The 16,289-nt window shown below is 42.4% G+C and overlaps 1 protein-coding gene across 1 annotated transcript in view; it reads left to right on the forward strand.

Moving 5' to 3' along the window:
• LOC126456526 (uncharacterized) overlaps nt 1–16,289 on the forward strand; it is a 427,095-nt gene that overhangs the window by 330,236 nt on the left and 80,570 nt on the right. Inside the window, exon 5 of the mRNA XM_050092278.1 lies at nt 9,492–9,986. Within this exon, the coding sequence (XP_049948235.1) occupies nt 9,492–9,986 (495 nt within the window). The remainder of the gene's footprint in view (nt 1–9,491; nt 9,987–16,289) is intronic.

Below are 16,289 nucleotides of genomic sequence, written 5' to 3' on the forward strand. Positions count from 1 at the left end.
ATTAGGAGAAATGAGAACAGTGAGAAACTTAACATCAGGATTGGTGATCACGAAGTAGATGAAGTTAATGAATTTTGCTACATGTGCAGCAAAAATCCCACGACGGACTTAGCAAGGAAGACATAAAAAGCAGACTAGCATTGACAAAAAACGCATGCCTGGCCAAGAGAAGCCTTCTAGTATCAAACTAGGCCTTAAATTGAGGAATAAATTTCTGGAACTGTACGTTTGGAGCACAGGAGGGAGAAATTTCTGAGTCTGTACGTTGGGAGCATAGTGAAACGTGGTCTGTGGGAAAACCGGAAAAGAAGTGAATAGAAGCATTTGAGACGTAGTGTTACAGAAGAATGACCTAATAAAGTAAGAAATGAGATGGTACATCAGAGAATCGGCGAGGAAAGGAGTATATGGTAAACACTGAAAAGTCTTTTTGACAGATGGTAGGACATAAGCTAAGACATCGCGGAATAACTATCATAATACTAGAGGGACTTGTAGAGGGTAAAAAACTGTAGAAGAAGACAGAGATTGGAATACATCTAACAAATATTTGACGATATAGGTTGCATGTGCTACTCTGAGTTGAGGTTGACACAGGAGGGGACAAACTAGTCAGACGGCAGACGACAAAAAAAAAGAAAGAAAGAAACTCAGAAAAGTACCGGAAACTCGCTTGACCCAATACATCGTAGCTTGTTTGGTCACTGATCTAACAGCAAACAACCAAGAGAACCTTGAAAAGGCATCCACGCATACCACTGGATACTTGTTTCCAGCACGGGACCTGGGTAATGGACCTTCGAAATTGATATACATCCACCTCGGAGTGTCTACAGGTTTCGGAGCTAGCGTACTATGTTTTGTATTCTGTGGGGGGTTTAGTAACGCAACAAGTCAGGTTACCTTCCATTCGGAAAGTGGATGCACTCAGCGACTTTATATGACTTATAAATTGTAGTGTGCAGCAATCTAAAAAGGACGACTGATTGCTGCACTCTGAAATTTATAATGCATCAGGTTTGGCACTCTTGGCTTGATGTCCTAACATCACCGTCCATACCCTTCTAAATGAATTCTTTGCGGATCTTAGCAATTCTTTTTAAAAAAGTAAGTGCCTTCTCCCTCTCTGCTGTCCTCCCGCCGCCTCTCTCTCTCTCTCTCTCTCTCACACACACACACACACACACACACACACACACACACACACACACTCGAAACCGATGATAACAGGCGAATAACATTGGTACAACGTCCGCGGGTACTGCTATCCTGGGTCGACCTGTACCCCTAGTATTAGCCTACCATTCCTCAAAGTACAGCAACATTGTCACTCCTGCTGAAATGTCTGACCTCAAACTGAAAGGCTGAAATTCGTGAAACCCACCTGGCGATGTGGCCCGTGCATCTCGGCCAGGCCAACACCCAGTTCAGTGCTCGACTGTATCTAACTGCGAGGGTTCAAGTTCCAAATAAAATCTGAATTGTTTCAGAGTGAACATAACCGCCAGTGATCCAAGTTCACAAAGTACTTCCTCTTCAAACGCTTTAGTCCTCTAAGAAGCATACGATACCGGCCTTCTCCTTTCTGGGTACACTTAAAGTAATACAGACGCTTCATCAGCGTCTACATCTATGTCTATACTCCGCAAAGCATCGTGAAGCACTTGGCAGAGGGTACGTCCCATTGTATCAGTTATTAGGGTTTCTTCCCGTTCCATTGACTTACGTATCGCTGGAAGAATGATTGTTCGAATGCCTCTGTTTCTGCTGCAATTATTCTAATCTTACCCTCATGATCCCTATGTGAGCTATACGAAAGGGGCTGTAATATATTCCCCGAGTCATCATTTAAAGACGGTTCTTGAAATTTTATTAATAGACTTTCTCTGGATAGTTTACGTCTATCTTTAAGAGTCTGCTAATTCAGTTTCTCCATTATCCTGTGACACACTTCCACAGATCAAACAAACCTGTGACCATCCGTGCTGCTCTTCTCTCTATACGTTGAATACACCCTGTTAGTCATGTTTGATACGGGTCTCAAACACTCGAGCAATAGTCTAGAACCAGTCCCACGAGTAATTTCTAAGCAATATCTTTTGTAGACTGATTGCACTTTCTAGCAATAAACCAAAGTCTACCACCTGCTCTGCCACATGACTGTGATCATCCCATTTCATCCCTAAAGAATGTTACACCCAGGTATTAGCGTGAATTGGCCGATTCCAACAGTGAATCATTGATATTTTAGTCGTAGAACATTACAGTTTTTCGTTTTGTGAAGTGCCCAATTTTACATTTCTAACATTTAAATCAAGTTGCTGATCTTTGCACCACTTTGAAATCTTATAGAGATCTGTCTGAATATTTATGCAGCTTCTTTCGGACAGGACTTCATCCCAAATTGAATCATCTGCATAAAGTCTGAGGTTAATATTAATTTATATTTGTGACTAGGTGGGGCCTTATAGCTGCAAATAACTGAAACTTCATTGTACACGACCATCAGCTGCTTATTTTTATGTTCGGTGCTACCGATTTCATTATCAAGACGAATCCTAACGGACAGATACAACATTTATAATGCACAGGTTCCAATATGCTCACAAAATAAAAATTGTATCGTTACATAACTTAGGAATTACTTTAAAAAGCATAACCAGTTTGTCACTACAACATTTGAAGTGAACAACTTCGATGTAGGTAGAAAAACGTAGCTTCTGTTACAATAAATAATCCCCAAAAAACACAGATATGTAGAAGATGCACACAAGACTATCACACATTGCCAACTGAAGAAAATTGTAACTAAATAAAATATTTAAGAGCGAAGAACAAAGACAAATGGCTATGAATCTAGGAAGAGATCGAAATAGAGTGTCTGTAGCCGTGACATCGATAATATATACATATTACAGGTGCATTTGAGATCTTTGTAGTATTTTGTGATACATCGATTTAACAACGATGTAAAGAATGAAGTGGCTCAATGGAAAACTTAATTAACAAAGAGTATCAGCAAAGCATAATCATAAAAAAGCATATAGTGAAGTGACATGTATGGTGAAGGAAAGCGTTACACAACAAGCAATTCAAATTAATAAAAATAAACAAAAAACATGGAATTAAACTCCTTTGGGTTATGTGCCATACTTACGTGAATTTGAGGGAACTAGTGTTTTTCAATCATACCAATCAAATGGGTACGTAAAAAAAATCAAGGTTAAATCTATGGACTAACTGCCTTCCTGGAAATATATAGGAATGGTTAGCTACACAATGTGTGGTAGGTTTATAAATAAGCAGCTTTTAAGATGTCACCCTGTGTATGTGACCTCTGTTTCCTGCTCTAAAACTGCTTTTTGTAAGCTAATTTTGTCTTTCCCTGTATGTTTATTGCAACTGTTATGACAAAGTTTTATAAAATTTGGAATTTAGTACTGTGCGTTAACAAATGTTATAACGAGTACAGAATATTATAGTACACTATCATGTACCTCTTAACCAGTTAGCTAAATGTCTACGTCTAATGTTAAAGTTGATTGTATCTTTACTTTTTGTCATGGTTGCTACAACAGTTTTTTTTGCTCAATGTTGCAGTACGTGTGTAACCTGTTCTTATTTATTGTAGTATTTATTATTTTGTTGAACCACAGCCCTCTCTGTAGGTTGTTAATGAGTAATTAGTGATCTTATTGTAGCAAACTAATAGATGCCTCCTTTATTTTATTGTTTATAGATATCTTCTCGCCCCCCACACTTTTTCACCTCTCATCACCTTCTCCCCTCCTCATTAGCAACATCCCCTTATATTTTAACACATTTGTTATTCCTTATTAAGCTCATCTTTGATTCCATAACATACATTCCTAACTATTAAATATTTCTATCACAGCCACCCGTCTCCCCTTGCATCTACATTTCATGCTGTATTTAATTTTTCAGTAAATAATTGTCTAATTCATACAGTAACCTTTATATACAATCTCTAGCCCCTCATATTCAGGTTTTATTTCTGTGACGTGGCTTTATAGTTGTTATACGATGTTTTATTACATTTTTTTGACATTTGTTTATGTAAGGTATCCCTTTACAAGTTTCCTATTTTGAATATGTTATTTTAACACATTTTTCAATAGCTAATTGACTATTTCAATTATTAAGTAATCGATGTGATATAAAATTCCTTCATTGTTTGTGTGGTTGTAGCTTTGTTAAGATGGCACTGTTTGAGACCCAACTGTTGACATGCTCGTCTGATACGAATAAAAAATATAGCTTCCCTCAGATTTTCTTCTGTATGACACATAGCCTTAAAGGAGGTTAATTCGATGCTTTCTCATTTACTTCTTATTAGTTTGACCTCGCACGTTGTGTAAAGCACTATATGCGTCTTTATGATTATGCTTTGTTGATACTGTTTGTCAACTACTAAATATCTGTGCCTTATGAAGATTATTTATTGAATCGGAAGCTATTTTTTTCTGACTGCATCAAAGTTACTCACTTCAAATGTTGTAGTGACAAGCTGGTTACGCATTGTAATTTCTTTGGTATTTACGCCATAATTTTTATTTTGTCAGCATACTGTAACCTGTGCACTTTAAACGTTTCGTCTGTCGGTTAGCCTTCGAATTGATAATGGTCTGCTGACCGATAGCATTGAACATAAAAATAAACAGCTGTTGGTGACCTACATCGAAGTTTTGCAATTACTGTTAGTAATGTCTACAAGGTCATTAATATACACCACGAACAGCAAGGATCCCAACACACTTCTCTGAGTCACACCTGAAGTTACTTCTACGTCTGACAATGTCATCTCTTCCCACTAAAAAGTCCTCAGTACAGTCACAAATATCACTTGATACCCCATATTATCGTAATTTTGACAATAAGCGTAGGTGTAGTACTGAGTCAAATGCTTTTCGCAAATCAAGAAATACTGCAGCTACCCGAATGCCTTGATCGAAAACTTTCAGAATGTCATGTGAGAAAAGTTTGGGATGGTTTCACAAGATCAATGTTTTCGGGTTTCATGCTGGTTGGCACTGAGGTGGTCACTGTATTTAAGATACCTTATTTGAGCTCAGAATATGTCCTAAGATTCTACAATGAACTGATGTCAAGGATACTGGGCGGTAGTTTTATGGATCACTTCTACTACCATTCTTGTAGACGGCTGTGACCTGTGTCTTTTATTTTATTTTATTTTATTCTTTTCAAGAACTGGGCACTACTTTTCGCTCGAGGGATCTACGACAGATATAGCAGAGGAGCTAACCCAGCCGCAAACTGATTATAGAACCTCACAGGGATTGCATCGGATAATGGAGCTTTGTTCAATTTTAACAATTTCAGCTGTTTTTCAAGACCATTGACACTAATACTGATTTCACTCATCTTTTCAGTGGTACGAGGATTAAATTTTCGCGGTTCTCCTGGGTTTTCCTTTGTAAAGCAACATTTGAAAAAGGAGTTAAGCATGTGAGCTTTTTCATTGGTACCCCCAGTTTCAGTTCTGTCTCAGTCGCTAGGGACTGGACAGTAACTTTTGCGCTGCTAATAACCCTTACATGCCCCGCTCGGCTAGCCGCGCGGTCTAGCGCGCTGCTTCCCGAGCGGGAAGCCGTGCCAATCCCCGGCACGAATCCCCCAGTGGATTAGTGTCGCGGTCCGAAGTGCCGCCCAGCATGTGGATGGTTTTTAAGGCGGTTTTCCATCTGCCTCGGCGAATGTGGCCTGGTTCTCCTTGTTCCGCCTCAGTTATCGGCGATTGCTGCATACTCTGTCACAGAAGAAAACACACAGTAATCATTGGTGGAGACTTCAATCATCCAAAAATTAATTGGGAAAATTACTCTACCACGCAAACATTTGGAGTTGGAGTTACACTCGTCTGGTATGAGACGTTTCAGGGAGGGGAGGGGGTTGTCCACCGGGGGCCGAACCACACAATAACCCTGGGTTCGGTGTGGGGCGGCGGTGGAGCAAATTGGAAATTTGTGGTAAGTTCGATGGGACCAAACTGCTGAGTTCATCGGTCCCTAGGGTGACACACTACTTAATCTAACTTAAACGAACTTACGCTAAGGACAATACATACACCCATGCCCAAGGGAGGACTCAAACCTCCGACAGGGGCAGCCGTGCGAACCGTATCAAGGCGCCCTAGGCCGCACGGCTACCCCGCGTGGCAGGAGGTGGAGCAAGTGGACTGCTGCGGCCTGTTGTGGGGTTGTGAACCACTGAGGGCCACGGCGGGACGAAGCGTCCCCGGTTCAACACACACACACACACACACACACACACACACACACACACACACACACACCCTTACACGCGACCAGAATTTCGTTGGGTTTCGTGAAATATCATTTGATAATATTCTGCTACAGCAGTCATTGAAGGCATCTCACATTGCTCTCTAGACGGCCAAACGCATTTCATTCAGCATCTTTCTATCTATAACCATCCGCTTTGTTTTACATCTGTTATGCAGTAGTCTCTGTTTCTTTAGAAGTTTCTTTACAGGCTGTATACCGTGGAGGTTCCCTCCCATTATGAACTATTCTACTGGTTACATATCTGTCCAGTTCATGGTCAACTACTCTTTTAAATTTGACCCACAGTTCCTCTACACGCTCCTGCCCTGTGCTGAAAGTTTCTAGTTCCGCATTGAGATATGAGAGTATTGATTTTTTATCTAGTTTACTGAACGTATGTATCTTTCTGATAGTTTTAGTTGTTCTTTGTACTTTGTTGATAATTGTAGCCAGAGTTGCTTCCTGATCATTGATACCATCCTCAAGGAGACCAGGTCTGTTTGTTGCCATTAGATCCAATATATCTTCATCGTGAGTGAGGTTTCCTTCTATCTGTTCTAGGCAGTTTTCAGAGAAGGCATTTAGTAATGTTTCACAGGATGTCTTACCATGCCCACCACTAACAAAACTGTAATTTTGCCAGTTAATTGTTGGATGATTAAAATCTCCACCAATGATTACAGTGTGTTTTCTACTGTGACAAATACACCATCTCCATTTCCCATTTGCCTGCCCTTTCGATATACACTTAAATCCTCCCCAGTCTCACTGATGGCAATTTTAGGGTTTAACCGGCTATCTATACCCAGCATTATGTGAGTTTCAGTGCTTTCAGGCGTGCTTCGAACTCTGGTACTTAGTTGAGAATGGTTCGGCAGTTAACCACTAGGATTTTAATTCTCTCACCTGTGGGAGGCGTTCCTTTCGATCTTACACTGATACCTCTGGATTTCCTGCAACCATCGTTATCTATATTGGACGGAGAGTAGCCTAACCTACAAAAAGCCTTATGTGCACCACACACACACTCAGCTACCTGAGTAGCAGCCCCTGACCCATTTAGGGGGACCCTAGAGTTCTCAACTCTATGGCACTAGTTCAGCCTAGCTTGTGACAGAACCTTCTAAGGCTCTGTTTCAGTCCTTCCACTCGACTCAGAACCAAATGTCCACAATCAGTTCTGGGGACAATACTGCAAATTGTGAGCTTCGCTGAAACTCCATGCACAAGGTTGATCTTTTCAGCTTTCTCTTCCAGTCCCTGGAATGACCCAAGTACGACCGCAGGGCCCAGATGACAGGCACCATTTTTTCTAACGTGCGCCACAATCTGCTGTTGGTTGCATGCTGTTCCCTCAGTGGCTGCTGAAGTAGCCTCTTCGGCATGTTGACTGACGACCCCAGGCATACACACTGGGAACACCTGGTGTCCTTTCATGTCCTTGGCTGCCATTTCCCTGAGGGGTACTATCATTCGCAATAATTTGAATTGTTGATGATTAATAGACTCCTACCCGATTTTGTTTGCTTCCTCTTCTCACCATACAAAACATGTATCCCCAAAACAAGTGAAGTGAGTCCCACTGGTTCGGTTTCAGTCAAAGACAGCACCCCACACTTGCTGGTTAGGGGGATCAGTACAAAACCCTGAGTCCTTCCTGGTCAGCATCCACCCTGTGCAGGACGCCTAGATATACCATTGATATGTCACTCGCATTCAGATCCTGTACTTTTCTGCCGGGGAGACGGGATCCACAGAATATGATAATACTTTAGGTACATCTGGTACTGGTGTCACAGGTACACGCCGGGAGCTCTTCCAGCAGCTGCCAATCGTTTGATAGTAGTCCTGGCGGAATCCAGCTGCTTACGAGCGTCAACCACCTCATCGAGTGTTCGAAAGCAACATTCACAGTGGGGCTGGATTTTGGTTGGTGCAACGTATTACAGGGAAGTGAACAAGTAACTTAACCCGCTAACTGGTCATCGAGGCATTGATATGCATGATGAATTCTTTATCGAAGATCGGTGTTGCTAAGAGATGGGCACCTATCAAGGTCTCCTCAACCTCTCCAATGCTGCTTGCTGGGATTCGCCCCACTCGCTCCCTGAGTCTACAGATGGGGACGTTTGCAAGACATCAATCATCTGCACGAACAGTTCGAAGACGTTTGCAGCAGCATGGACTATCAGCTCGGAGACCATGGCTGCGGTTACGCTTGACGCTGCATCACAGACATGAGCGCCTCCAATGGTGTAGTCAACGACGAACCTGGGTGCACGAATGGCTAAACGTCATTTTTTCGGATGAATCCAGGTTCTGTTTACAGCATCATGATGGTCGCATCCGTGTTTGGCGACATCGCGGTGAACGCACATTGGAAGCGTGTATTCGTCATCTCCATACTGGCGTATCACCCGGCGTGATGGTATGGCGTGCCGTTGGTTACACGTCTCGGTCACCTCTTGTTCGCATTGACGGTACTTTGAACAGTGGACGTTACATTTCAGATGTGTTACGACCCATGGCTCCACCCTTCATTCGACCCCTGTGAAACCCTACATTTCAGCAGGATAACGCACGACCGCATGTTGCAGGTCCTGTACGGCCCTTCTGGATACAGAAAATGTTCGACTGCTGCCCTGGTCAGCACATTCTCCAGATCTCTCACCAATTGGTCAATGGTGGCCAAGCAACTGGCTCGTCACAATACGCCAGTCACTACTCTTGATGAACTGTGGTATCGTGTTGAAGCTGCATGGGCAGCTGCACATGTACACGCCATCCAAGCTCTGTTTGACTCAATGCCCAGGCGTATCAAGACCGTTATTACGGCCAGAGGTGGTTGTTCTGGGTACTGATTTCTCAGGTTCTCTGCACCCAAATTGCGTGAAAATGTCATCACATGTCAGTTCTAGTACAATATATTTGTCGAATGATCAACCGTTTATCATCTGCATTTCTTCTTGATGTAGCAATTTTAATGGCCAGTAGTGTACTTCTGAATGAGTCTTCTCTACTACATAAAGATACAATAACAGTTGCTGTCTCATGTTCTATCGGAAGAGAGACATACGTCATCGCGCTTCTGTCCGTGACATAGCTGCCAATGTGTGCTGAAAGTGTCGCCAGCACAGCATGACGTGGTGATTCCGTGTCGGGCAGGTGCTGATGATCGCGCGCTACCACCGGCACCGCATCGCGTCGGCCATCTTCGAGGTGGCGCTGTCGGCGCAGGTGACCATCATGCACCAGCGCAACCCGCTGGCGGGGGCGGCGACGCCGGCGGCGGTGGCGGCGCGCAGCCTCTACCGGGGGCGGAACGCCGTGCCCACGGTGCTGCAGCTGGTGGCGGCCTGCATCCTGCTGTACGTGCCCTGGCATGCCGCCATCCTCTGGGAGGCGGCCGCCGCCGCAGCCTCCGCCTCCGCAGCCGCCTCCGCCGTGACCACCGCCGCTCCCGGCGCCGCCTCCGCCGCCCCCGGCGCGGCCGCAGTGGCCGTGCGGCCGCCCCCGCCGCCGCTGCTGGCCCTGTCGGCCGCGCTGCTGGCGTGCGCGCCCTCCGTCAACGGGGTGCTGTACGGCGTGCGCAGCAAACTGCTGCGGAAGACCTTCCAGAACTACTGGCGCAAGCAGATGTCCAAGAGCGAGATGAACCAGGTAACGCCGCGCTTGTGCCTCGAGCAGTGTCAAACCACATGGAGCGCATCAGGCAAACCGACCTGCCATAACACAAGCCACGTATACAGAGTGTTTCAGAATGATGTTTCAAAAATTTGGATACTTACACTAGCAGAAAATTGTGCAATCGACATACACACACACGCTCACTGGTCATACCGGACTCGAGAGTCCATTACCGCAGCAACGTATTTTCGCCATCTGTCCCTGTTTTGGGTTATTTCCTTCCATTCACCTTCAATACTTAGGTTCCTCAAATCAGCCTTCACATTGTCCTCCCATCTACGCCTCGGCCTCCCCACAGGACGTTTTCCTTCTAGGTGCCCTACCAGTACTCTCCGAGCTGCCCTGCCCTCATCCATTCGAGCTACGTGACCCGCCCATCGCTGCCTACGTGATTTAATAATACTGATTAGGTCAAGGCTTGAATAGAGTTCGTGAAACTCTTCGTTACGCAGTTTCCGCCACTCTCCGCTAATGTCATCCCTTTTTGCTCCGAAAAGTTTCCTAAAAATTTTGTTTTCAAATACTCCAAGCGGCTATTCATTTTGCACAGTGAGAGACCAAGTCTCACACCCATATAGCGTAACTGGTAGAATAATAGTTTTGTATATTCTAATCTTTAAATTTCTAGACAATATCCGTGATGAAAGTAATAAAAGTGAGAAGTTTAGACCATCTGCATACCCTAATATCTTAATATTTCTATTTAACTCCACACCCTCTGAATTATCTGCTGCCATTTGTACAATATATTCTAGGACTAAATTAAAAAGTAGCGGAGACAGGGCCTCTCCCTGCTTAAGTCCGTTCTTTATTACAAATTCTTCTGACTCCAATTTCCCAACACGTACTCTACCTTTTGTGTTTTTCAAACTTGCTTCTATAAGTCTAACATACTTCTTTGGTATTCAAAGTTCCAAAAGAATTCTGTACAATTTTGGTTGCAATACTGAATCATATGCTTTTGTAAAATCTATGAAAATATTATGAATTGGTTTATTGTATTCCCATTTGTGTTCTACAATTTGACGCAGGGTGAATATTTGGTCTATAGTTGATATGTTCGTCCGAAAGCCAGCTTGGTAATCCCCCATAATTTCATCTGCGTATGGTGTAAGCCTGCTTAGCAGAATATTCGAGAAAATTTTGTAACGTACTGGTAATAGCGATATCCCTCTATAATTACTACAATCCATTTTGTGGCCCCTCTTAAAAATTGGGATCAGAATCGACTCCTGCCACTCTTCAGGTATCATCTCCGAGTTCCATACTTTAGTTATCACTTTGTGAACTACTTCCACCAATTTCTGTCCCCCATTTTTAACTAATTCTGCAGTTATGCAATCTGATCCTGGTGCTTCATGGTTTTTCAATTTGTTGATTGCGTCTCTTACTTCCTTTAACGTTTTAAAACTTCATTCTCAACCAACCTACATTTACTATGCCGTCATCATAACTGTCAGAAAAAAAAATCTAAAAATTTTAGCACTAATAGGTTGGAAAACACGAATCGATTCTTGACGATGTGGACTACCTTTGCAACTAGATAGAAGACACTCTGTTTTGTGCAACATGCGTTTCGCTTCTTTTTATTTGTGAAGCGTCTTCATTGACTTGTAATACATGTTTGTTTCATGTATATGATAACTGCGTTTTATAATCATTTGAGATACGTTATTATATTACAGCGTTTTGTTGTTACTGTTCGATAAGAAACAACTTTTGGAGCACTAATTTTGTATGGTTGAATTACTATTTGGCTATGATTAAGATTTTGTTATCGTATTATTGTATATGTGTCGTTCTGGAGTTGTACTTAGATGGCCTGCAAATGCCAGTCTTTTAGATTTTCGGCTTTCTTAAACACATCTCAGCTGAACACTACACTTTCACTGTCTGTTGGTTGTGTGTTTCCTGTGTATAGTGTTGCAAACTGTTGCTGTGTGTTTAGCGTTCCTTTTTGTTTGTTTGTGTTGCACTGTCTGTATGTATTTTGTATCCGTTTGTTTGTCATTAGTGCGCTTGTGTTATCGCATGCAGTGAGGCCTGTACTGGGACAAGGTGAGAATCTATAGCTAACGCCGAACATCATCTCGAAGAACATAGACGCAACTGAGGAACAACAGAAAACATAAAAAATTGGCCAGTTGACAGTAGGACTCGCGCACTGGGGCTTCCGTTCAAACTTGATTATGTACATAAACAGTTCACCCATTCCGGGAATCGAAGATCTCGACCATTTTTCCCTGTTATCGACACTGATACAGGCAAGATAGTAAGACCCAAATATTCCAAGAGTTTCGAGAATGATTTCATTTCAAGTTTGAAGACAGATAAAAAATGACAAAAGAAATACTTTTTTCGTGTGATAGAAATACAAATTAACAATTACCCGTTTTCCTTTACTTGTATCGTGAAACCTTCCTTCTTGCCACATTTTACGATTGTACGTCAAGGGGAAGTACCCTTTAAGTTTTAATGATTGAGTTTGCAAGTATCGAAATATGTGACATGAATCACCATATCTTTTGACTGCATTGAGTTACAACCTTAACGTTTTTAAAGTACCAAACGCCTATAGACCTCATTATGTGGCACACATTTAAACTTGATACGTCTACCCATTCCTTAGGAAGAAACGGGCTTATAAGACTAAGGACAGACAAATGACAAAAAAAAATTTTGTGCGATATAATTACAAATGAACAATTTTCGGATCTTTTTCCTTCGCCTGTAGTGTGTAACCTTCCTCCTTACCAAATTTAATGATTCTGGGTTAACGGGAAGTACCTTGTAAGATTTGATGACTGAGTTTGTGAGTATCAAAATGTTGTTGTGGTCTTCAGTCCGAAGACTGATCTGCTCTCGATTCTACTCTATCCTCTCCATCTCCGAATGTCTACTGCAAGCTACAGCCTTCTGTATTGATGTATTGATCTCCCTTTACGATTTTTGCTCCCACAATTCCCTCCAATATTAAACTCATGATCCCTTGAAGTCTCAGAATGTGTCCTTTTCAACAGATCTCTTCTTTTGATCAAGTTGTTTTTAATTTCACCGAATGTTGTTTTGACTTTCCCATATACTGAGTCAGACCTTTCGACAATCATTTCTTTTTCGATTTCTTCACATATTTCATGCATCCATTTCGTCTTAGCTTCCCTACACTTCCTATTTATTTCATTCTTCAGCGACTTCTATTTCTTTATTCCAGAATTTTCCTGAACATTTTTGTTTTTTGTTCTTTCACTGATCAACTGAAGTATTTCTTCTGTTACCCGTGGTTTCTTCGCGGTTACCTTCTCTGTTCGTAGGGTTTTCTTTCTGACATCTGTGATTGCCCTTTTTAGAGATGTCCATTCCCCTTCAACTGTACTGCCTACTGAGCTATTACTTAGTGCCGTATCTGTAGCCTTAGAGAACTCAAAAAATGTTCAAATGTGTGTGAAATCTTATGGGACTTAGCTGCTAAGGTCATCAGTCCCTAAGCTTACACACTACTTAACCTAAATTATCCTAAGGACAAACACACACATCCATGCCCGAGGGAGGACTCGAACCTCCGCCGGGACCAGCCGCACAGTCCATGACTGCAGCGCCCAAGACTGCTCGGCTAATCCCGCGCGGCCCTTAGAGAACTGCAAGCATATCTCGTCATTCCTTAGTATTTCCGTATTCGACTTCTTTGCTTATTGATTCTCTCTGAATAATCTCTCAAACTTCAGTCTACTCTTCATCACATCTACATTGTGATCTGAGTCTATATCTGCTCCGGGTACACCTTACAACCCAGTATCTGATTTCGGAATCTTTAACTGACCATGATGTAACCTGACTGAAATCTTTCCGTATACCCCGGTCTTTTCCAAGTATACATCTTGTGATTCTTAAATAGATTATTAGCTGTCACTGCCTGAAATTTGTTACAAAACTCAATTAGTCTTTCTTCTCTCTCATTCCTTGTCCCAAGCCCATATTCTCCTGTGACTCATTCTTCTACTTCTTCCCCCTCCAACTGCATTCGAGTCCTCCAGCTCCCTTTACATACTGTACTACCCTTTCAATATTATCATATACTTTTTCTGTCTCTTCATTTTCAGCTTGAGACGTCGGCATGTACTGCTTAGACTATCGTTGTCGATGTTGGTTTGCTGTCAATTTGAATAAAAGCAACCCTATCATCGAACTGTTCACAGTAACACACTCTACGCCCTACCTTCCTATCTCTAACGAACCTTCCTTCCGTTATACCATTTTCTGCTGCTGGTGATATTACCCTATACTCATCTGACCATAAATCGTTGTCTTCTTTCCGTTTCATTACACTGAAGCCTACTGTATCTAGATTGAGCCTTTTCACATCCCTTTTCAGATTTTCTAGCTTCACTGACACCTTCAAGCTTCTGACACTTCACGCCCTGATTCGTAGAACGTTATGTTTTCGTTGGTTATTCAATCTTTTACTGATGATTACCTCCCCCTTGGCAGTCCTCTCCTGGAGATCCGAATGGGAGACTATTCCGGAATCTTTTGCCAGTGGTGTGATCATCGCGACACTTTAATTACAGGCCACATGTCCTGTGGATACACGTTATGTGTCTGTAATCCAGTGGTTTCCATTGCCTTTGCATCCTCACGCAGTTGACCATTGCTGATTCTTCCGCCTTTGGGAGCAGTTTCCCATACAAGGATAAGAGAGTGCCCTGAACCTCTGTACGCTCCTCCGCCACCTTTGGCAAGGCCGTTGGCAGAATGAGAGTGTCTTCCTATGCCGGAAACCTTCGGCCGCCAATGGTGATTGTGAATCAAAGTTTAAGCGATAGCGGGTTTCGGACCGGGGACCAAGGATGTTTTGATTACCAATCAAAGACGCTACCTTTTCTTTCTTCATTTTTTTCGGTATCGTTCGTTGAGTTTCGTCTGGATGGACGTGACACGACATCCGTTCAAGTTCATCGTTGACTCCTTTGCTCGTTTTTCGTTTCTTTTTTTTTTTTTTTTTATCATGTTTGAACATGACTCCTGTTTCTTTCTCCAGGATATTTTGCTCTTATTTTCCCATTGTTTCTACCATGTAATCCTAGTAGAACTGACACACTCATTAGGAAAATATTTAATTTTTACATATTCTCTTTTTGTTTTGTTCAATCCTTAACCTCTTCAATCCGTATTTTGTCAGATCGGTTTTTTCTCCTCTATTCACCTACTAATTCTGATATACTGCAGTACTGCTTCATAATATCCTTTGAACATAACATTTTCCTCATATTTGTTTCATTAGTATTTCTAATTTATCAATTTGTAATACTCTGCTAATCATTTGATTAGCAGAGTTCAGTTTTACAGTGTGTTGTTTTTTAGTTTCTCAGTATATATACCTAACGGTAAATATTTTTGGTCATTCCGAATATAAAATTCTCAAATTTGCTATCCTATCGTTGTGGCAGATTTTTCTAAATCACTTTCTAGGATTTCTTCTAACGTTTTCGACACTTTCTACTTCTGAAATGTCCTTTGCTAAAATTATTCTGTTCTTTAGATATTCTTAAGCTGTTTATTGAACTCTGCACAAAAATTCCAATAGCTATCATAATTCCTCCTTTTACCAGACACTAATTTCAATTTCTGCATCTGTTAGATTTTCTGAAACTATGACACACCATTCCTTAACGAAGTTAGCTTCAGATATTTCACATTCTTTCCTACAATTGCATAAAGGTTTAGACAATAGGCTGTACGCCAGAAGCGGGTTGGCATTCGATGTTTAGGAGATGTTTGCAGGGTATGAAATTAGAAATGCCCAAGTTTACTGTTGAAACTGAATAATGGCAGGATTTATTGCATATGCCTACCCCGATAACTGAATGGTCAGCGCGGCGGTCTGTCACAGCAAGGGGCCCTGGTTGGATTCCCGGCTGCATAGGAGATCATTTCATCATGATCAGTGGAAGGCAACGGGAAACCACCTCTGGAATCACTTCCCTAGACGCTCATGCGGTGGACCTCTCTGACGAGGCTTCCTTCATGAGAAGACCTGCCGTGAGGCGGAACACAGAGTTTTTTATTGCATACCTCTTAGCGGTACAGAAATGAAGTCTGAAATCTTTAGTAAAAGGTGGGGGCCTCACGGCCAGACGGAAGCAGAAGGTGGACCTGAACAGTCCGAGAGCTGGACAAGAATAGAGCAACAGAACTTCACTCGCTCACACTTCTCCGACCCCTCCCCTTCCTGTGATTGGCTTCGCCCAGTACACTTGGTGGTTTCACGGCGTCAGCGGC

This window comes from Schistocerca serialis, chromosome 1 (genome assembly GCF_023864345.2).
Source record: "Schistocerca serialis cubense isolate TAMUIC-IGC-003099 chromosome 1, iqSchSeri2.2, whole genome shotgun sequence".
Taxonomy (NCBI): Eukaryota; Metazoa; Arthropoda; class Insecta; order Orthoptera; family Acrididae; genus Schistocerca; species Schistocerca serialis.